This window comes from Rhinolophus ferrumequinum, chromosome 24 (genome assembly GCF_004115265.2).
Source record: "Rhinolophus ferrumequinum isolate MPI-CBG mRhiFer1 chromosome 24, mRhiFer1_v1.p, whole genome shotgun sequence".
Taxonomy (NCBI): Eukaryota; Metazoa; Chordata; class Mammalia; order Chiroptera; family Rhinolophidae; genus Rhinolophus; species Rhinolophus ferrumequinum.
The window spans coordinates 20,216,019-20,240,271 of NC_046307.1; the positions used below are offsets into that span (position 1 = coordinate 20,216,019).

Consider the following 24,253-nt stretch of genomic DNA (forward strand, 5'->3'; position numbering starts at 1 on the left):
TTTTGTTTTGGTAAATCTTCCCTGCGGTAACTTGCAAATGTTCCCTTTTTCTAACTCCCATAGCAGAAGGGCCACTTGAGCCTCAAAAACAAACGGCAGTTAAGTAATGAGGGTATTAGGTTGATATGTTCTATTCAGCACCTGCTCCCAAGCTACTAATAATGAATGAGCATGAATTACACATTGTGAAAACTGGAGAATCTGCCTTCTTTGTATTATGCATCAAGCAGTCTCAAAAAGAGCTTTGAAACAGTGCTTTTCACACAAGGCCATCCATTTGTGAAAACCCAGATGAAAAAAAGCAAAGAACTGCTTGTATGCAGGTTAACATTTAACTAGCCTGCTCTGAGCTTTTGATAATTTTTACAAGGTTAAGAGTTTCGTTAATATGCAAGCTGTGACTTGGTCCGAATTAAATTTTACTTTGCCTAGTACACACTTTAATACAAAGCGTAAGCGTCATTCTGTCAGGTTTAGTCCTGCAACACAAGTATTGATCACTTATTTATGTACTGGGCACATGGTTTCTGCCCTCTTAGAGCTTACAGTGTAGTTGAGCAGACAGACAAAGAACAAGGAACCAAGTTCATACAGAACCGTGCTAGTTACAGACTGCTTAGTGCTTTATGGGAAATGAAGCAGGATCTAAGAGAGTACAAGTTTGGGGGTGAAGGCTACTTAGCATGGTGCTCAAAGAAGACCCAGGCAGTAGGTGGCATTGGAGCCAACCCTTGCAGGACAAGCAGTTCTAAGGTGGTTATATCTTGGAGCAGAACAGAGGCCATTGTGTTTGGAACATGTGAGAAAGGAGGAGAGTAGTTCCGGAAGCTGGAACCAAGGCTAGACCATCTTACCCTATTTAAGCCAATACTCTAGCTCAACCTTATTTCTTATCTGTTTTTCAGTGAAAATATGGAGCCAGCCAGAAAGGGGGACGTATTTGCATTTGTTATCAGTTTGGAGATAAGGGTACAGCATTCACAGGGAGTGGTAAGAAAATAAAGATGGAAATGGTGGAGAATGGGATCTATCAGCCATTCCAGACATTAGAGCAAGAAAAAGCCTTACAATTGCCCTCAGTAGAGCTCCAGTGGGCAGAACTATGAGTAAGGCCTTGAATCAGACAGAGCTCCTATTTAGTTGTCACCCACTGCTACCGTCTTACTGGTCAATTATCAATGGCCTCCAGGATTTTTACTGATCAGTGCCCTGTTCCAATTAGTCAGTGTTTGTGCCTTGTGAAGTATTTGACTATCACTCCTGGTGTCAGGTAAACGTAAGGTAGTGAGTCCTGACCCTGCCCACAATACTGGATAACACTAGCATACAGTAGTTACATCAGCTCTCTGTGCCTCAGTGGTCCCATCTAGGAAATAGGGATCATAATTGTACCTATGTCACAAAGTTGTTTGAGGATAATATGGAATAAAGCATTTAAAGAGCTTCTCCTAGCTTCCTACCTGTTGCATTAAGTGAAATCTGTCGTTAGTACATCAAAGTGGTTCAGTGATAGTTGAAAACAACTATTCATTATTTAACATTCTCAATTTATCATCAGTTTCTCACCATCTAGCTCTTCCTATACTGGACACTATTTGTTCAATGTTTTCTGAAAGTGAAGTTGAACAATTACTCTGTGCCAGATGCTATACTAAGAGTTTTACAGGCATCATTTCACTAAATCTACACAACAACCCTCTAAAGCGACACTATTATTGTCCTCAATGTACAGATTTTGGGGGCTGAACCTCAGAAGTATATTACCAAACAAATTTTTGGTCTCTACAGAAAACCTAAGTGACATGGGTTTAAACAGTAAAGGGGATTTATTATCTTAGGATACTGGGAAACCCAGATGTCTGCCAGACTTACAGGTTATCTTCATTCAGCAGCATCACCAGCTACCTGGTTTCCCTCCTTCTCTTCTCTGCTCTGCATGTGGTCACTGCACCCTCAGCTTGTTCTTCTAGGTGGTTGCAAGAAAGCTGCCCACAGCCCAGGACTCCATGTTAAGTCCTTGAAACCCCAGGACAGCAAGGAAGATTCTTCCTCAGAAGCCCACAGCCTAACTCTTCTTTCTACTTAATGGCTTAATTTGGGACATCGGCCCATCCCTGAACCAGTAACTGGGACTGTGGGATGGGACAACTCTTACTAGCTTAGGCCTGAGTCACAGAACCCTCCCCTAAAGTCAGGGGTTTCCCCAAAGCACATGGAAGGCAGACACAATGTACATTATACAAGGATATAACTTGCCCAAGGTCACAGAACTACTAAGTTCTGAGCTGAGATTTGAACCTGAGTCTTCTGACTCCAAAGTCCACACTGTTACTATCTAGGATCTACTGCTTCCCAAATAAATCTAGTAATCCCTGGGTTTGGATAGAACCATCTGCGCTTGAGACGATTACCAACATTATTCTATATTCTAATGCGACCTAAAACTCATTATATGTGTATATATAATGAGTATACATATATATATTCGTTATATATGTATATAATGTTTACATGTATGTAATGTATACATTATATGTATATTTGTATATAATAATGAATTTTAGGTTGCATGATTATATTAGTACATAGAAAAATGTATAGAGATGGTGTGTTTGTGTACACATACATGCATAAACACACACAGACTACATAGTACAATACAGTATAGCATATACAAGGTTCATGTTTAGTCCATATACGGGCATGGCCATACCAGTTGTAAAAATACCGAAATACTTGTATTTCAGTGTATTGGTTGGTAAAGAGCTGCCGCCTGAGCTCTCTTGCTACCACAGTCCCTTCCCTGCCCCCCTCTACCTCCTGTCTTCTACTTCCCCACCCACCCTCTGCTTCCCTTGATCCAACTCCTAAAGTGTTACCTGCTGGCCCAGCAGCAGGGGATCCTCAGCGTTCTGCTCCTGTGCCAGTGTCAGCATCCATTCTAATTAGCCCATGACTGTGCTGTTCTGGTTGTTAAATATTTTGAACATCACCCCGGACTATCTGCCAGTAGGTGCATAGATACTGTATATGCCCATGATATTTAAGACACAGGATACTATACCACATGTATAGTTTCCTTTTACTAGTAAGAGCTAGCACTTATTTGGTGGTTAGTGCACATCAGGCACTGTTCTAATTACTTTACAAGTATTAACCAAATTTAACTCTCATAGCAACTCTGTAAGTACCAGTATAATCATTCCCATCTTACAAATGAGGAAGTAAGGCCCATGGAGAATTAGTAAGTTGCCAGGGTCAAACGCAACCAGGCTGGGATTCAATGCCAGGTCATCTGGGGCCAGCATTTCTGCTCTGTACTTATGCTCCCTTACTGCCTAGCTATAGGAGATGCTGAAATTCACCTTGCTTTCTTTCCTTGGTAACAGAACCCCAATTTGTGAACAAGATGCCCAGTCCCATGTTGGGGGAGGACTGGCCTAAGTCAGTCATGAAAGTCCTGCCCCCCCCCCCCCCCGCCCATCACAGTCTCCTTGAATGTGGGCTATGAGCCAGTATGGCCAGCGGGACCCAAGGGGGGATTATCCTGTAAGGGCCTTTGGAAAAACTTCCCTTTCCCTAATAAAAGATTATAAATCCAGCTGGTGCTGACCTCCTCTGCTTCTTCCTGCCCCATCGCATATGTGATGTCTGGAGCTGGAGCAACCATTCTGAGACCACGAGACAACAAACCAAATTGCTAAGACACCAAACCAAAAGATAGAATGAGACTGGGTCTTTGATGATGTAGAACCACTGCACGGACGCTGGACTGCCTGGTTCTCCCACAGACTATGAGAAAATCACAGCACTTACTGGTGCTCATCTGCCAAAGGCCACAGGAACATACCTGTGGTTCAACAAAGTTGAGTTTGTTGATATTTGTTCCAAAAGGAAGATTGCATCCACGGCAAACTGTGAGGCATCTCAGAAGAGGGTCTGGGGAAGGGCTTGCAGAGGATTTGGGCTGTGTTAGGTGATTTGGAGAAGGTTTGAGAAATCACGATTTTCCTCCAATTTGCGTGCTGTCAGAAAGAGGGGCAATGCTATGGCTGAGCATTTTCATGGTTTTTATCTAGGAGGTGGGAGGAATGGAGTGGGTCAGTGTTGTCACTGGTAAAGACACAGCCATCACTTGCATTATTGCAGGGGGTGTACAGTCCATTTTATAGTTGGCACACGCTCTTGCTTTTGTGCTCAGATACGATTCCATGCTCACATGGTTGTGACCCTGTCCAATGTTGGTGTTCAACAAAGCACAGTCTTTGCAATGGAGCAGCTCCCAGCTGGGAGCTGTCAGAGGCTGCTGTATGCATTCTCACACTCTTTGCTTAAGCCAGTGAAGTCAGGTTTTCCGTCACTTGTAACAAGACCCATTTCAACCCAACACGCTAGTTAATACCAACCCCAACTCCCCATCTCCGCACTTCAGTTTTGCTCATTTAAGCAACTAATACGAACACGTTCCTCCCCGAGCCCTCTTTGACCACAGAATCTGCCAAGAAAACTCTTTTGTCAGCTTCCATTTCTTTGCCTTGCGCCCAACTTCTTTTTTTCCCTACAGGGCGGTTGTCCTTGACATCGGGTCTGCCCTGGCTGGCCCCCTTCTTCTGTCTGCTTTAGACTTTATGGCCGCCTGCAGGCCCATCACCGTGTCTCCTTCGCAGGCATTAGAGCCAGGGTCTGGATTTACATAGCCCGTGCTTACATCCTGGGCCACCAGTCGGGAGCAACATGGCTTAGAAAGTTGCCCCATTTCTGTAGACCTCATTCTCATTACCTGTAAAATTGGGATAGTACTAGAATGTACCTCTAGGGTTTGGTGTGGATTCAGTGAAATAATACATGTAAAACATTTAGCATGGTTTCTGGGACATCATACATAATCCACGTTGGTACCTTACTATAATTTCCTAGTCCTTAAAAGATAGTAAAGCAAAACATTCCAGGGTGTACACTAGCTGGTTTTATTCTGTAACTTTTTGTGTGTTTTTTTCGGCCAGACATAGTGCCTGATACAGAACTCCTCTCATCTTCCAAAAGCCAATGGCTCAGAGTTGGCTCTGGAACGATTCAGATGTTCTTTCAGCTTCATTTTTTATTATTATTCTCTTGGTGCCTAGGAGAGTTAATGGGTTTCATTTTCCAAGTGGCAAGTTTATTTTTCCTACTACTAGAGAGGATACTTTGAATTCTCTTGTTCAAATGGAGCAAATTACTTTTCACCTCTAATTGAATTCTCCTCTTCTTTACTTAATTAAAAAAAAAAAAACACTCTCTCACAACAGTTTATCTGCTACCATCAACACACTACAACGGATCTTGTCCCTTTTTAGTTCCCGGTACTATATAGACTCTTTCCCTCCCTCTAACCAGTACATTTCTTTACAGAAAACCTCAGTAAAGAAATGGGGTTGAGGGAAAGACGCAGGAGATCTGAGTTCAGGCTGGTCTCTGCACCTGAGTGATTTGGTTCAGGTCCTTAATGTTCTGTGTCCTGGCCTCCTGAGTGGTAGAATGCATAACTGTGACCTAGGTTTCTAGTATCTGTGTGAATCCAGCTTCACGGAAATAATGGTAAGGAACGAGCATCGACTAATGCAAAACTGCAAGGCGGGAGGGAAGCCTTGTCATCTGAACATTCCGCCTCCAAAGACTGCAAGATGGTTAAAAATATCATTACTGGGATCATGACATATGGCCATACTTCTCACACTGGAATGTTTGTACAACTGTACAGTTGGGGATCTGTAACATCAGAATAAGTGTGATTCACCATCTTGGAAAAACAGATTTACTCCACAGCAAGAAATGTCAAACTTTACTTTTACATTAAAGGAGACATGGATATGTTATAGGAGAGAAAAGTACAAATCCACACGATTTTCTAATATGCAACAGAAACTATGAGAACAAATTAAACTTGCTGCAGACCAATTTGAACCAGGTCCCTGGGTATGTGAGGACAGTATTCTCTCTCCTTAAAGAAGTAAGATATAAACATTTGAGATTTAACCAAGATTGCACCTCACAATCTTCCGTCACAACCCCAGCTCTGTCAATTACTAGTCATGTAATCTTGTACAAGTCCAGTCATGTGCCACTTAAGCATGGGAATATGTTTTGAGAAATGTGTCAGCAGACGATTGGTTTGTTGTGTACTTACACAAACCTAGATTTGTAGCTTATGGCACGCCTAGGCTATGTGTATAATCTTATGGGACCACCATCACATACGTGGCCTATTGTTTACCAAAACGTCATTAGATGGCGCCTGGCTGTAATTTAAACTCTCTGAGCCACCCCTTCTTCATGTGCAAAAATGGTGTAATATCTAAGTTATGGAGCTATTGTGAAGAACAAAAGATATGTTGTCCCTCCAGTGCCTGCCACGTGCCTGCTGGAACATGCACAATCCATGGTAGCTATAACCATTCTCATTACTCACGGGAAGTATGGCAGGTTGAAAAAAATGTTAGCAATCCTCCTCAAACACCTCTTCTTATGGCCATGGCAGGAACTGCTGATCAATCTTGGCCCTCTTTCTCCTTGAACATGGAGGCCCTCCTTATCAACACAGGCAGACACTGCCAATTAAAAAGATGCTGAGTTTAGAATCGAGTTGCCATGCTCTATAAGATAAACAAGTGAGTAATCGTGGAAAGAGCATGATATGTAAATTCCACGTCTGCCATTTATGTGCTGTGTGATTGTGGGCATGTCCGTGCCCTTAGGTCACCATTTGTGTATTGGTCGAATGTGTAGCCTGCTGCTTTCCTCTGCTAAATCAGTGAGGAGAGCTGGCCTTCAGGGAGCCTTCTTTAGAAGAAGGCTTCAATGAATCAGAGGGTTGGGGCACAAAGGTGTTTTAAAGGCCCGCTCAGCACGCTGGTCTCTGCTGCACCCCTCATTCGCAGCTTGTTTAGCCTCTGTAACAATATCCATGTCGCATTTTAAAATTTTGAGGTCGTGCAGGCCAGATTTGGAATGTATGACTCTAAAGAAGTTCTTCCTCAGATCTTGACTTAAATGGCTCTTTTTAATTCCCTCAACTGGTCTTTAGCAAATAATTTGAATCCTTTTTTCACAGTCCTCTAACATCTGGTCCCTACCGCCCTTCGTCGCCCTACCAAAGGCACATGTCTTTGTTGGGTGACTATCTTGATAAGTTGCTTCGGCTGTACGGACTGGAGCAAAGTGAGAACCTGAGATGGGGATCTAAAAATCTAGCTTCTGTCTTGCTGAGTGGGCAAATAAGCTAAACTGTTACGGACAATGGAGGAGAAACTTAGAGGCCATGAGAGAAGACGACACCTGAGAGAGGGAAGGCTTGGTGACGGTGCTGATATCTGGAGTGACACGTTGGGAAATGACGCATAATTCACAAAGGGATAGTGTATGACATTTTTCCTGGTGGCAAAATCACTGCCCTCGTCACCTTATTTATTGATACGTAATGGCATCAGATCTAGTATATTGGCATGACAAATGAAAAGCAAAGCTATCCATGAAAAGCCAGTTATGCCTAAAATGAATATGCAAATATGTAATTATATATGTATATTGATGATACCATTTTTATATTTTAATAATTTACTTAAATCAAGTGAATCTAATTTTTATATCTTACATAATTAGATAGACATACAGGCAATATTTACTGCAATGCCTGAAAACCCTCAGTCCCTTTACTTAATTTCCTTGTAATAGCTTCTGTAACTCACATTCCTTTGAACAAACTGCGGGAAATGCTGGAGTCGAACAAAAACAACAAAAGAAGTAGCCAGAAAGTTGCTAAGAGAATAAACATTAAAAGTTCTCATCACAAGAAAAAAAAGAATTGTAACTGTATATGGGGATGGATATTAACTAGGCTTACTGTGGTGATCATTTCAAAATATATACAAATGCAGAATCACTATGGTGCACATCTTAAATAATACAATGTTATATGTCAATTATATCTCAATTTTTTTAAAAAAGAGAAGAATCCAGTTGGTAAGAAAGAGATGGAGGATGATACCTGGTTTACAATAATCCAATCCTGACAGCTGTTCACTTCTGCCTGCTCTTCCAAACTATGTGTTTTTACGTAACAATTGCACCTCACACTCTCCCACCCCCACCCACTCTTTTCTTAACACTCATAGATCTGTTTATGGGACCACCAGCCTTCGTGTGACAGCCTAAGTAATCTACTATAGAATTATAATATTTTTTCCCCTCTCAGAATTTGGAGAGAACCCAATCTAGGAGAACACTGTGTAGCAAAGAATTAAACCTAAACTGTGGACCTGTCAGAAAGCTGTGGGACACGGAAGATGTTGATTTTGGTTTGGATGCACTGATTTTCTTGTTCTCCGTTCTCACAATACCCGTGTCAGGTTGCAGGGTGAGCAACTTGATTCCAGGGTAGGCGCAGTGAAAGGATGTAATTAGCCTATTAAGTTCTGCTAATGTCTTGTAAAGTCATTCAAGGGAGAACAGCAGCTATATCAGTTCCGCCTTGGACCCTACCCCAGGGAGCACTGCGTTTGCACACTGCTATTCCTAATTCCCCTCGTAGGAATCAACTGACCCAGGAGACCATGGCCTTTCCTGTTTTATCAAATCAAGATGCAGTGAAGGATTTCTATAGAATGCATTCTAACTTCTGGGATAGTAAGTCATGTGTTTCTTTTTTCCCCAAGAAAAGAGCAAAAACAAAAGAACACCAACCAAAAGAAAAACCAAATCAAACCAAAACAACTCTCTGTCTCTGCCAGATGCATTTACTGTTTGCCAACTAAAAACAAATTGATCATTTTTAGTAAGTGGGTGACTGTACATTAAAGTGAGAATAATGAAGAAGTGATTTCTGCACAGTTTGAGCCTACGATTTCAGGGGGGGAACTATAGAATTTGGGGAGGGTCAATCCGGAAGTTTGAGAAGCCAAGGAACCAGCTTCACTCATTTTTATCATAAATATTTGCTCATACGTCAGCTCTTCCTTTGTTCTGGGCACTTCTGTAAAGCCTGAAAGCTACAGCACTGAACAATACAGAAAAGAGGTCCTTTCTGTGTGAATGCAGTGGTCTCAGGTGTGTTAGAAATGCCAGTTTGGCAATTGTATTGAGTAGAAGGTCATGCTGGTGGGGGGTGGGGTTGGCTGGAGAAATGACAAAGGGATGATTAAGGAAATGGGGGTAAGGAAACAATTGGATGGGATAGATGAAAACATTGGAGGAAAGTCAGGGAAGGGAGAGGCCGAGGTACTAGGAGTACCGTCCACACCGACATTGTAATCACCAAGTAGTGGTCAATCACAGTGAGCGGGGAATTCATTAGCTAGCTGCTGATGATACCTAGGTTGTAAGAGACCTCCCTATATAATTTAACCGAATAATTTGTCCAACACTTTCACATGCATAGATCAGCTTTTAAGAGGTTCATAGTTTAAAATCAGATTGATAGTTTTAGATTTGGAGAATGCCTGGATGGTATTTATGAACATGGCTGCACATCAGAAGGGTCTGTCTTTGGACGGACAGCCAGGCCCATTCACAGAGAGTCTGATTGCTGTAGGACTGAGCTAGGTCACAGAAATCATGTTGGGGTCACCCTAGGCGATTCTGAACATACCCAGGTTTGGTGACCACTGAGTCAAACCATATTATAGACCGCCTTAAATGAAACCATATTATAGATTGCCTTAAATGAAAGAAACATTTTAGCACAAGTTATTTCATATTTTGTATTATTTGAGAAGACTGAAAAGACAAGGAAGTGGTCCTAAATTTCTAGAAAATCTTAACTTGTTCTAGCAGAAATTTTTACGTAGCACATTGGGTAAAAAATGTTATCATACTGCAGTTTACCCTGTAGTGACTTATAAGTTACCTCATCACATTTCGGATAAACTATATACTTAGAATCTATGCCTGCATACTTTCTTTTTATACTAAAAGTCCACATTTTCTTTTACAATTGTCTTAGGTTTTCCTCATATTCCGTTTCTGAATTTAGTAGGAAACATTCCACATCAACACTCTAAACCTTTTTTGGCATGGTCCCTTATGAACCTTTCTTATTATTCCCTCCATCCTTATTTGTCTTTATATTTCTTGGGTCCTAGCACAGTGACTTATCAAAGTAGATAAATATTTGATGAATATAAGATTGAAGTAAGAGGTGTCACATGAAACTAATTGTTACCTCTCTGATCTTTGTATTCTTCTGTAAGCATCAAGGTAGTTTCTGGGGGTAAGTAGTGGGTATAATGATATGTGGCTTTAATAAATAAGAAAAATGATGCTTAGGGATTTATAGAAAGCTCGTAAAGTCTCAAACCCACAGCAATTCATTTCCCCAGCGAGCTCTCATAAATTCTAGCCACGAAGTCATTATGCTGATCTTGCCACACCCAGGTCTCTTCTTTCCGGGCAGAGCTCCTCAGGGCATCCTCCTCGCCTGCCAAACACTAACTGATGCTCGGTGGATGTAGGTCTCAAAGAGACAGTAAGAGCCTAACACCTGGCTTACCTCAAGCTTTAAGCTGTAGATTGTTTGGTGGTGCACTGTAGTGCTCTGGTAGATATTGTTAGGATTAACTTTGAGTGCACTAGCAATTCTCCTGGTGTCATTTAGTTATTCATTTACTTCCCACCGGGCACTGCGAGCCTATGTGATGGAGCATGACATTACTCTAGAAACCATTCCTGACATCAAGGAGATCATGATCCAGTAGAAGAAAAAATAAATATATAAGTGTGATAACTGGTATGACGGAAGAAGTATACCCTGCAGAGCACACAGGAGGGGCCGTTGACTCAGAATTGGGAAATCAGGGAAGACTACCTGCAGGAAGTGGCATCTGAGATAAAAGCTGAGGGATGAATCTGGGGGCAGTGGTGAGAGGGCTCTGATTCAGGCAAAGGAGCAGCAGAAGATGAGGGGATACAAAGTGCATTTAAGGGACTCCATGTGCTTCCATGTAGCTGGAGCGCAAGGGCCAATTATGAAAGGGCCTTTATTCCATATGAATGAGTTTGGATTTGATAACTCTTGAAATAATGGCATCAATCAAAGGGTGGAATCTGCAATATTGAGAAAGAGTGTAGGCACAGAAACATGCAATTCGAAAACCCCTTATTCTCTTTTTAGCAAATTGTACCCAGCACCAGAGAAAAAAGTGCCACAGCTAAAGATGATCACTTATGAATCCAGAATTAACTTTAAGAACCTAACAAACTAAATGAGAAGAGACTCCAAGTTCATGAGATGACCCACGCACCTGCATGCTGTGTGTGGCATATACTAAGTTCTGTGTAGGTAAGGGGCTTGTTATTCATTAGTATTTTGAAGAAAAGAGGACCTTTATCATCTTGGTCTGTCAAAGACTAAGGTCACCTTATTCAAGGGACATAAAAGCCACTTGACTAAGCTGAAAATGAGTTCCCAAAACCGATTTCAGAATTTCTTCCCTAATGGCTTCTGTGAATTTTGGTTGACTGGCTTTAATGGTGCATTCAGGAAGGGCAGTAAATACCTGACGGTGGAGGAGTGAGAGCTGTTCCAAACAACAAGGCTGTTTTCTGACAGAGGAGCACTGCTGACAATAATGTTTGTTTCAGGAGAATTTTGAGAACTCTATAGGCCGTTCCTCTAAGTATTTACCATCAAACTACTCCCATCATTGGAAGAGGGTGGATTTTTGCTCCCTCCTACGGATTTAAGAATCCTGCCAAAGCATGGAAGACTAGTGCAAATTTTTGATCAACTACCCCAGGGGTAGAATTTATTAAGTAGAGAATTATAGCATCATCCTAAAAAAAATTCTATTCTCTGCAAGTGTAAGATCTAATCACATTATAGATCTTTTTTTCTTATTTTATAGAGTGTTTACATTTACTCCAGACCTACACAGATGAAAACGATAATTAGGAATCCTATCTTATGACAGTTTAAATGCCCATATGACCCTATGGAGCAATACTTGCATGCTTCCGTATCAGATGCTTTAGAAATTAAGAGTCTAAGCTTTTGAATGAGACCGAACTAGGTTCAGAGTCCCATTCTTCCATTGACTAGCTGTGACCTTGGGCTAAGTTACTTAACTTCTTTAAGCTTCAGTTTTCTGATCTAGAAATTGGGGGTAACCATCTCATAGATTCACCGTGAGAACTGAATGAAACTGTGGTAAGAGCCAAGTACACTGTTTCAACCCTACTTAGCACTCTTGAGCATTTTCCTCTTTACCTTTTAATTATGTTTGTGTGTTTGTTTTTATTATGAGTAACTTCCTCTTTTCTTTTTACCCGTCTAGGGATATGAAGCCTGACAATATTTTGCTTGATGAACACGGTAAGTAAATGGTTTGTTTGCAACCAACATGACTTGCATGTAGGACAAAACTGACTATCCCTAGTAAACAATCTTTACAGGTATCTCGCTTGATTCAGTTAAGTCATACATACAAACTCCATTGTATAAGTGGGTGGGACAACATGGGGAAGCTCTAGGATTTATAGCAATGGCACAGTACACCGATACACCCTTAAAAAATGTTGAATTTGCATAATGAGAAAGTCATTCGCTCTTCAATTTCTTTCCACTCCTGCTGATTTAAGAAAATCACAGTTTTTTTGTGCTGGTTTGCCCTAATATCTTTATAACAATCATCTCCCTTTTTTTTCCATAAAGACAGAACAGGCCTCAAGCTTTGAGCATTTGGCAGGCAGTATAGTATCTCCCTAGAAATTTGCAACACTATTTTGTTCTCTTTGTGTCTACTTTTATGCTTTCCTTCTTAGGAGGGCAAATTGGTTTTACATTTGCAGAAGAGATATCAAGTTTTCTGTCCAAAGACGCTTTCAGTTTAAGAAATCAGACAAAGAAAAATACAAAGGAGGTGACAGTTTATGAGATACCCAGATATGAACGTGACATGGCCAGAACCATGAAAGTGAAAATTGAATGCCTGAAGTTCAAGAAACCCTGATTAAAGATATCCTATATAACAAGCTTTTGCCAGCAATGATTAAATATGTCTGTTTCCTAATACTTATTTTCATGTACATTTGGATTTATTGGTACATCAGAGTAGACCTGTGGTACACACAGTCTGCCAGTTATAAATGTTACAGTAGCAATAAGATCCTTGTTTTTAGAGAGCTGCTAGATGAATAGTGCATCTGCCAAGCTCCTGATTCATTTGACTTTAACACAAGGGATTTGCAAGTAGGACGGAATCTCCAAGTACCATCCATTGCTCATTATTTATTTACCTAGTTGCATTTTAAACCTGATTTGCCAGACCCCACCTGGGCTCAGAGGGCTAAGAAACGCTTTGGCATATGACCTCTAATTTCAAAGCTCAGAGTCATTATTTATTGATAGACTGTCTAAAAAGATTTTTCCACTTTCTTTCAACACTTTGTTTCTTTCTTTCCTTTACTGCTTGTGACATTTGGGAACAGATTCTCTGAATTTCAGAAATGTGAGTAACGGTGAGACTTACCGTGTTTCCCCGAAAATAAGACCTAGCCGGACCATCAGCTCTAATGAATCTTTTGGAGCAAAAATTAAAATATGGTCTTATTTTATTGTAACATAAGACCAGGTATAATATGATATGATATGATATAATATATAATACCAGGTGTTACATTAATTTTTGCTCCAAAAGACGCATTAGAGCTGATGGTCTGGCTAGGTCTTATTTTCGGGGAAACACGGTAGCATGAAGGTGACTTCCATAATTACACCAGCTATCCCTGTCTTAAACAGGACGAAAGATCCTCTCTTACCCTGGCGCAAATAAACTCTCCAGGGCCTCCCCAAACCAACAGAGGCCAATTTTGCAGCATTTAGGACAAGGTGCTCCATCGGCCCACCACAGCCTTATAAAGGTGCATGGCTGGCTGGTCAAGCAGAACCCAGGTTGGGGTTCTGTCCCCACCAACCCCGGGTGCTTTTGTGCACAACATACTGCTCTGCTGTTTGTTGAGGCCCTGAATGGACACAGACAGATCCTGTCAACCAAAACCTGTTCAAGGTTTACCTTCTATTTCAGAGAACAGTGTTTTAATCTTAGATTTCAAACATGGTTTCATCTTATTTCTACCACGAGTCCATTCTGTTCTCTCTCCTTCAACTTCTTTTTCCCCCTCATGGTCTTGTCAACTTGGTAACGGTAGATTAGGAGAAAGGTCTAGAAATAAATTAATCTTCACATTTAACCACCCATAGAGGCTACCCTTGTGAAAGACTGTGTAACAGTATAGTTAAGAGCATGAATTCTAGAGCCAGATCACCAGAGTTCAAAACCCATTTGACCCTCTCACCAGCTCTGAGAAGGGCAACAGTTTGCCTAAACTTTCTTTGCACCTTCATTTCTTCAGGGACCAAAAGAGTACTTACTTTTTAGGGTCACTGTTAAGGACTAACTGACATACTATTTATAAAGTACTCGATTGCAATGTCTGCCACAAGGAAATCACTCAATAAAAGTTAAATATTAGTATGATTCATGAGGTAGTAGGGGCTTTCTCCCCTAGGGAAGGAAGCTTAGATCACTTCACTTTGTCTTATGAAGCTCTGTCTATTTCAAAGTCAGTGAATAATGGGTACCTACCTGGCTCTACTAAAGAATTATTTTGTTTCCAGAAGGGATACACCAAAGGTTCTGGTGTCTACTTGTTAGGTCTTATGTTTAAACAATTTTGTTGAACCCTAATCTCAGATACACTGTCAATCGCCCATTCTGCTTTCCTTCACGTGTGCAGGGAGCTAACCCTGCTTTTCAGGGCATTTATTCTTGGCGGGGCTGGAGCTAGTTAGTTGCTCTAGGACTATGAGCAGTGATTCCAGTTGACCGGTGGGAGAGTTCCAACTACACCTGTTATCTGGTGTACTGGTTACAATGACCCCTTTCAATCTCAAGTTTTGGGGTTTAGACAATGAATTAAGATAGGGCTTTTCTGTATTATATTCTGCAGTTAATAAGAGACTGACCGCAGTTAATCAGAGAAACATTGCTTTGGGAAGGACTGGATATGTGAACGGGTAAAAGCAAGCAAATAAACAACAAAGACTGAGAGCTGTTCTCTAACCATTGTCCTGGGATCCCTTTCTGGAGAAAATAATCTTTTGTTTTTTGGAGAGAATAATTTTCAAGGTTGTTTACTTTCTGTTTATCTAGATTCTGAAAAACTAAAGTTTTTAGGCATTGCTCAGGGAGCACTTTTCAGTGAACAAATCCCTTGTCCCCCACCACCCTGAGCTCATTATGTAGCTGCTCTTGTGAGACTCTACTACGCCACAAACCAATGCCTGCCTTCCAGAGGGCCTTCTGCTGTGCTTTTCCATGTCTCTCATATCTGAAACCCTCTTTTATCGTCTCCACCCACATTTATAGTATTTCACCCCTGATGGGCCAACACATGCCCCTCTTCCATGGGAATTTTAGCAACTGTGAAGGAAAGTGCCTATTTCCTATCTGCCTCCTGCGCCCGTTCCTCTCCATGAGCTGTGTATCCCACTACATTGCTTATATTTCTTTCGGCACCATTCAGCGACAGGCAGAAACTTTGTTTTACTGATTCATAGTGGTTCATATTCATCAGAAAAGACTGCTATTTAAAGGAGCTAAATCCTTTCATAAAATGAGGAGTCTTGCCATGGCATGAATGAACATCCCTTGTACATCAGAATTTGACTTTAAAAAAATGGTTTTAATTTAGAGCATACCGGCTACTGTTCTCCCCAAATGCCTCACCCAGTAGTTCAGAGCCTAAGGTGGCATTAGATCTTGACTGGCTCATAGCCCAGTGTCCTGATATATATTTTCATATCCTACCAATTGAAGTACCCCATCCAAATCTATCAATTCCACAGTGTCTACAATTCTTGTGTTTGTCTTAAATTATTCAGGAAATAAATGCTGTAACCAGAGGAACAATACTGTCTGTGTAATATATCTGAGAAAAATGACAATTATGGCATCATCTATAATTTAGATTTCTTCATATCACTAGTCACAGGGAACAGAGAAAGGTAAAAAGTCAATCTGGGGGGGTGTGAGGAACAACTAAGCCCACTACCTTAAGAGCTCCTCCCTTGCAGAATCCTAAATATAGATCCCTCTGTAACACTGGAGTTTCTGATCATGACAAACAGAAACAACTGAACACTCACTAACTGCCAGATGCTGAGCTGTCTTCCAGTCATTATTTCATTTGATCTTCCTAACGACCACATGAGAAGACGATTATCCCAATTTTACATAGAGGATAAGTCAACCTTCTTAAGGTAACACAGCTAGTTCGTAGTAGAACCTGGACTTGCAGCCAAGTAGTCTGACCCCAGAAAATTCACCACAGTATCTCCCGGCTCACCTATTTTGTACCAAATCTCACTAGAACCATCGATCTAGTGCCTTGAGCATGACCCATGGGAGAGAGAAAGAAAAATCTGAGGCCACCTATATGCTATGATAGGGTGAGTTATCTAAATCATCTGTTGGTACCATTCAAGCAAGAAAACATTCACTTTTAGCTGGATAAGTGCTGCTTTTACTTTATTAAAATGTCATCACATAAACAAACACAAAACCCTTTGGGCACAAAACAGTGGCAATAAAGGCAGTGAGATTATCTTTAGCAGCAGACTAGATGCTATCAAAGTAGACCGTGAAGTTTGGCAGGGGGAGTGTGGGCTGTGGGACATGGAAGAAGAACCAGATGACATCCCCTCCAATGACAGCCCTATCTCATCCAAACCACAGAAGCACGTAAATGGAAATGCCAACACTTCATGATCCCCTGGACGCATATGACTTTCATGCCAACAGCTAACGTAACCAGCTTGTCTTCCTGAGCTGGTACTGCCCCTTTCCTCCTCCTCGCTGTAAATGCAAGGGCCCTAGTACACTTTGCAGGGTGTGCTCCCTGCTGAACCTAAGTGTTAGATCCTCACTACAATGCCACGAGTGTTAGAGCTGAGAGAGATTCTAGATATCAACTAGTCTACCCATTCCTTTAAAAAATAAAAAATATAGGGGAACTGGGGTTCAATACAGGAATGAGACTTAAAATCTACGATGTGTTAGGGGCACAGTTCGGGGTAGGACCCAGGTCTCCGGGTGCCCAGTTTAAGACTCTTTATACAACCTCTTTATAAATAAAACTTGACATTTTCCCCTGCTTTCCCTTGATGAGATATTTTGTTGGGGATCAACAGGGGACAACCTGACCTATCAGACAAAAACTAATGATATTTCAGAAAAACATGGAGAAAAAAGGACTCTTTCTTAGCAAACAAACAGAGTATGTCCTCACTTAACACCAATAATAGATTCTTGGAAACTGAAACTTTAAAATGAAACATGTAAATAAACCAATTTTAGTATAGGCTAATTGATATAAACAAGAGCTGAGCTCCTGCAGCTTATTTCTGGTCACAAAAACATCACCAAACTTCTAAGTAAAGACCCGAAACATTTCTGATATTAAATATTGAAATAAATGTGAGCTATATATACATTTAAGAAAGATTAATAAAAATAAGCAAGACAATGATTTTCCAAACTGTATTCCAGTTCAGGGTCACGCTGGTGGGAGCGCCTCCCAGCAGCTCAAGGTTCAAGGTGGGAACCCACCCTGGACAGGATGCTTCTCCATCACAGAGCTATTCACACACACCCACGTTCATTCACTCAGACAGAGACAATGTAGACAGGCCAGTTCACATCTTTGGGATGTGGGAGGAAACCCGTGCAGACATGGGGGAAAGTACAAACTCCACACAGACAGTGGCCTCTGCTGGGAATCCATTTTTCTCATCGACAATATAACAATCTTGAATGACACAACGTTATTTGAGGACCTGCTGTATCCGCATTCATATCTGCTTTGTAGTAACAGTATTTGTCTCTTAAAAACAAAATCCTAAGAGACTCTTGGAAGTTTGATATTTTGAATAGCTGTTGGCTCTTTCCCTCTTGGTACTCATAGTTTATACCAACTTAAAATGTTGGGGACAATAAACTGCCTAAGTAGAATTATAAAGCATTGAGCTCTTAACCCCAAAGTTAAAATTTTCCAAGGGTGAACTACAGATTTACAATCAGACACTTATCTTTGCATATCATGGTCCGGCTGCCGGGAGGTTGCTTGTTGAAGACCATCTTGGTCTTGAGGACAGAATAACTGAGCTTTTACTGCCAGCACCCAAATGCATACAAGAATTTACAGACGAAGCTTCCAGATGCTTTCAGGTAGAAGCATGGGTGTGCCCCTGGATTGAATGGACTTAACGTTCTCTGTGGTACCTCTCTCCCACCAGGGCACGTGCACATCACAGACTTCAACATCGCCGCGATGCTGCCCAGGGAGACGTGCCTCACCACCATGGCTGGCACCAAGCCTTACATGGGTACGGGCGTCGGGAAGGGCGGTCGTGACTAAGAGCAACGCTTTTGCTGGCCATTCCTTTAGGCACCATTTATTGTGGGCCCAACCATCTGCAGGGATTTGCAGCTAGAAATGACAGGTCCAGGTCCCCCCCCGACTTTACATGGAAAGCTTGTGTTTCACGGGTCTGAGATGAGCCTCAGGATTCTTCATTTAGCAAGCACCCCATGTGATGTTGATTCAGGAGGACCACAGATTCATTTTTGAAAATATCATTTTGTGAGTTATTTAGGATAGCGTCTACCCACTTTCTAACAAAGAATATTATTTCAATAAATACCGACTGTCTCTGTGTGCTCGGCACTGTATCAGGTGCTGGTGACTTGCAGTGAGCAAAATAGTCTCCAGCCCATGGAACTTACTTTCCAGTGAGAGGAGTTAAAAAAAAAAAAGAGAGAATCAAATAGAGAAGATAAGTATTATCATAACTGTAATTTCCAGAATACTGTGTTATATGCAGAGGGCTGTTCACAAAGTACCTTCTAGTTACAATTTTAATTTTTGTTTTATCACAACCATCCTACGAGATCTCCTTTTTTAAACATGAGGCACTGGGTTTTGCCTGAAGATTTAAAACTTACCCAAAAGATATCGAAAGGGTAGGGGTTAGGTGCCAAAATTATCAATAAGGTCTCATGTTTAATTGTGTTAACAGTCACAAATTAACACAAATTCCACATGCTGCTGTTGGAGGCAGCCATCTCTGTGCAGACTCAACTCCAGCCTAAGTAGCCCTACCCCCAAACACCCCCAAGAAATATAAAGAGAGAGCTATTGCCCTTTGGGGACAGACAGTATTCAGGATGAGGGACTTCTTCCTCTCCTCTCCCTGCTGTTCCTAAGGCAGGTGAGTCAGGTCTCAGAATTATCTGTAAAGTCTGGGCATAAACGTGAGATGAGGTGCCTGGCATTCCATTCCTAGTTGATGTCTGTTTAGGCACTGGTTCCTGAGTTAGCCATGGTGTGTTGATGAGTTTGGAGTCAAGTCTTTCTGTGAACTATTACAGTAGGAGGCAGATAGGCAGCGGGGGGTGGGGGAGTAGGTGGTGGTGGTGGTGGTGGTGGTGGTGGTGGTGGTGGTGGTGGTGGTGGGTGTGGTGTGGAGAGGTGGGCATTAGCCTGAGGATGTGGTCCAGCTTCACAAGGGCTCCTCCAGTGCCCAGGGGGTACAGCCTGGGAGAAGGTTCCTGTCAGCATCGCTTACTGGAGACACCACCAATCCCAACAGAGTCCAACAGTGTCAGAGTCTCTGGAAGTGATGCCCACGCATAGAGTGGTGCAAAAGCTCTTTAGGTGATTCTGCCGTGCAGTCAGGGTTGCACACCTCTGCAGCAGACCATGAGCTCTGTGAACTATTAGAAGCAACGGAAGAGAGATCATCCCAGGGCAGGGGCAGGCAGGGCATATGTGTTAGGATCCCTCTGCCCCTGCACTTCCTCTTCCGTGTTCTAAAACAAATGGTACTCTCTTGGAAAGGGGAGCAGGAGGTGAGAACCAGATTGCTGTCCATCTCTACACCAAGGTGAATCCAGGCTAGTGGTGTCAGGGAGATTTGAGTCAGATATGAGATTAATTTTCCAATTCACAGGATTGGATTTTAGAGTTATCTAGAGAAAATATTTTCATAAGCAAAGGGATTAAAATGTATTAGGCAACAGACTAAGCTATCATCAAGAGAGCCAATACTCAGCAAAAAAGGTGGGTAGACACTGCATAGTTGGTTGCAGATAAGAGAAGAATAAAAACGACACGCTGCTTACCCGAGTTACTTGCGATGTTTAAAGCAGATGATGTTGCTGGTTAAACTGGTGGGATGAAGTCAGGGGTGGAATGAATTGCACTGGCTCGATATGGTCAGAGTAATTCACAGGCAAAATACTTGAACTTGAAATCAAGGGCAAGAACAATGCCACTTTCTTTTAGTATTTTATTCTCTCCCTTATGTAACTAAAGAGAGAAAAGAGAACCCCTACATGCAGGGCCACCTAGATTTCCAAGAGAAAGAAATCTTCCATGGCAAAAAAAAAAAAAAGAAAAAGAAAGAAAATGAGCCTTATTTTATATGATATATGAACAACTGCAAATTTCCTGGCTTCCAATTATCAGTGGAGGGAACAAATCTCTTTAGTCACTTCTAAAAAAATGGACACATACAATTCAGCCTATTTTCTGACTAAAAATCATGGTACTCAAATGATAAAAAAGGACTATTCAAGCCTGATGGTCTGATGGGTTTATTCTGCAGGTTTCCTGGGTTTCCATATTAAGGACTCTTTCTTGGAGCCAAGTCAGAAAATGTGCATCTGGGTTTTCTAGGCCTGGTTTCCATGGTGAGAGGAGTAAATGCAGGCCACCTTTCTCTCTCCCCAGTAATTTTAAATACAACGTCCGTGTCATTCAATTCTCCTCAAAATGGGCATTTCTAGTCTTTTCACAACATAGAGCTTAGAAATTGGAATCTGATCAAGGTTCTCTGCGCCTGTTCATCTTCACCCTTATGATTAACAATTACTAATATTTATTGAAAGTCTTTTCTGGACCAGACAATGTGTTAAATGTTTTACATTCATTTACTCATTTATTTATTTGTTTTTCTCAACAACCCTATAAGGCAGACTATAATTATCATCATTTTACAATGAGGAAAATAAGAAGCTAAGTAATTTGCTCACGATCACATGGGTAGTAACTGAAAAAGCCTTGATTTACATCAAGCTCTGACTTTAGAAAATCAAACGTTTCCCTGTAAGAGAGGTAAATTTTTAAAAAATGTTATTCGTGGTTCTTAAATAATTGTAAGCCAATTTAGGTAGGCCAAACTGTTAGAAATGTTTCGTTTTATTTTTTAAAAAAATGAATATCTGTATGTCATTGCTTATCTCTTTATCCAGTAGTTGCCCTTGGCTTTGAGTTTTGAATGGGAGTCTTTCTAAGAGGTATCATGGGTAGAAATCTGTTCCTTTTTTTAAAAATTATGTTCCCAATAATTTGGCAAGATCTACCTAATAAACATTTACCAGCACTCATTTTATAGTCTGTTGTTAGGATACTAATTAGCAATTAACCAGAAAGCAAAAGAGAATCTAAAAAAGAAACAAAACTAGGATGCAATACTGAATGAAGATTATAGGAACATACAATATCTATTAATATGAGATGCTGAGCATATTGTGAAGGAATTTCTTGGCTGACTCTGGAAATGAGAAGATGAGCAGTCTGCCAGTTCTTAACCACCGTTTGTTCATAATCTTCTTCTTGCATGCTCCATCCCATCATTCCAGTCCTTCCTTCTTCCTACTCTTACGTCTGTGTGAATATAAGCTACATCACTTAGAGCTTACCCAATTAAAACATTCTTCTTTAAATTAAAAACCAACTCACTATAGTAAATGTGTAACATGCAGATAAGCAAATTAAATTGCTTATCTTAAATTAAAAATTGATCCCTCTACTTGTAGATATTTATGGTTTCCTTCCAGACCTTTTGTCTGTAAACACATAAACACATACATTTTTTTTAAGCTGGATTATACTGGATTTTTGTAGCCTAAGTTTTCCAGTTATAATGTAATCACACTAATACAAATAGGCATTCTATAGCGAGCATTTATTATGTCTCAAGCACTTTGCTACGTTTTTAACGTTTATTGTGTTATTAAATTCTCAGAGCAACCCTATGAAATAGGTTTTAGTAATAGTCTGATTTCATAAATTTTTAAAAATGAGGCCTAGGGAGAAAGTGACATGATCATAATCATACAGGAAGTGACTGGTAGAGCACAAAGTGAAACACAAGTCTCAAAACATCTCGAGCCTAGAACACTGACGGTGATGGTGATGACAATGATGAAGGTATGATGGCTGACATTTACCGAGCCCTTGCTCTGTGCCAAACTATTCTAGGTGCATGTATTATGTCATTTAAACTAAATGCATTTCTATGAGGCAGGTACTATTGTTATTCCCACTTGAGGTGTGCAGACTGACAAGTTAAGCTCTGCCCACGGGGAAGCGATGGACACAGCTCTCAGGGTCTGACGTCAGAGCTCTAACTCTTAACGCGCTGCTGTGTTACCTCTCTGCCCCCCGTCCACAAATGCACCTCAGCCAAAACGGAAACTGGCTTCTGACTCCAGACTCGGGGTCTTGACAACTAACACCGCTTATTTTTCCATGCCCATGTATATAAAACCATGGTTTTTCATGGTCATGCTGCAGAATAGAGGGCTACATCAAAATTTATTTAACCAATTTTTTATTGTTGAACATTACTGTGTTTCCCCAAAAACAAGACCTAGCCGGACAATCAGCTCTAATGAGTCTTTTGGAACGAAAATTAATATAAGACCAGGTCTTATGTTACCCTGGTTCCCCGAAAAATAAGACCTAGCCAGACAATCAGTTTCAATGCATCTTTTGGAGCAAAAATTAATTTAAGACCTGATCTTATATTACATTATTATATTATATTTTATTACATTATATTATTATATTATATTGTAAGACCTGGTCTTATATTATAGTAAAATAAGACTGGGTCTTATATTAATTTTTGCTCCAAAAGACACATTAGAGCTGATTGTCAGGCTAGGTCTTATTCAGGGAAACTCGGTATATTATTTATATTATATTATATTATATTATTATTATTCCGTGTTTCCCTGAAAATAAGACCTAGCCGGACAATCAGCTCTAATGCATCTTTTGGAGCAAAAATTAATATAAGACTCGGTCTTATATTATGCTATATAATATTATATTATAATGTTATATTATAATATTATATATTATATATTATATCATATCATAATATCATATGATATCATATCATATCATAGACCTGGTCTTATATTATAGTAAAATAAGACCGGGTCTTATATTAATTTATGCATTAATTATGTATTATATAAATACATTTGTAATAAAAATCAACACAGTTAGCAGAAATATGTCCTGCAACATAATTATTTCCTTGTGATAAATTCCCAAAGAATTCCTGGTCAAAAGGCATAAATGTTACTGCATTTCCCTCCTGGAAGTTCAGGTGGATTTCTACTCATTTGCTCTGGAAGCGTGTGAGGATATTCACTGCCTTGCATCCTCACCCGGGCTGCACTATCAATATCTTAATCTTCTTGAAAAGATAAGAAAAAATGGTACTCATTATGATATGATAATTGCATTTCTTTGACTTCCTGTGTAGATTTCTTGTTGTGTTCTTTATCCATTTTCTACTAGGATGCTAATACTTTTATCCTATTCTGATGTTTTACAATGATTATATAAAGAATTCTACTTCTCGTCAAGATGGCAGAGCAGGTAAATGCTGTGCTCACTTCTGCCAATGACGGCATCAAAATCACAACTAAATTGTAGGACCATCCCCCTTGAGAAACACCTGAAGACTAGCCAAACAGAAGTTTTATAATTAAGGACATACAGAAGAAGCCACGTTGAGACGGATAGGAGGGGTGGAGACATGAACCAGGCTGATTGCACAACCAAATGTGGCAGTTAAGAACTGGGAGGGATACCTGGGCTGCAGGCATCTCCACTGAAGAGCAAGGGATCCCAGCCCTACATGCAGCTCCACAGCTCCAGGCACCAGTGCTGGGAGGAAGAGTCCCCACAACAGCTGGATGTGAAAATCGGCAAAGATTCAGTCTGGGTGAGACAGAAGGCTGCTGGAAACCAAGCATCCTCTTAAAGGGCCCATGCAGTCTCTCACACACAAACACTCATGCTAAGTTTCAGCAAAGGGACAGCAGCTCAAAAGGCACCAAAGACATACAGAAAGGAA

The 24,253-nt window shown here is 40.8% G+C and overlaps 1 protein-coding gene across 2 annotated transcripts in view; it reads left to right on the forward strand.

Annotated features, from left to right (window-relative positions):
- Positions 1–24,253, forward strand: part of STK32A (serine/threonine kinase 32A) — a 99,392-nt gene that overhangs the window by 52,401 nt on the left and 22,738 nt on the right. For both annotated transcript variants that reach the window (XM_033096874.1, XM_033096875.1), the window contains exons 6-7: positions 12,306–12,343; positions 18,326–18,415. In XM_033096874.1, coding sequence (XP_032952765.1) covers positions 12,306–12,343; positions 18,326–18,415 — 128 coding nt within the window. The remainder of the gene's footprint in view (positions 1–12,305; positions 12,344–18,325; positions 18,416–24,253) is intronic.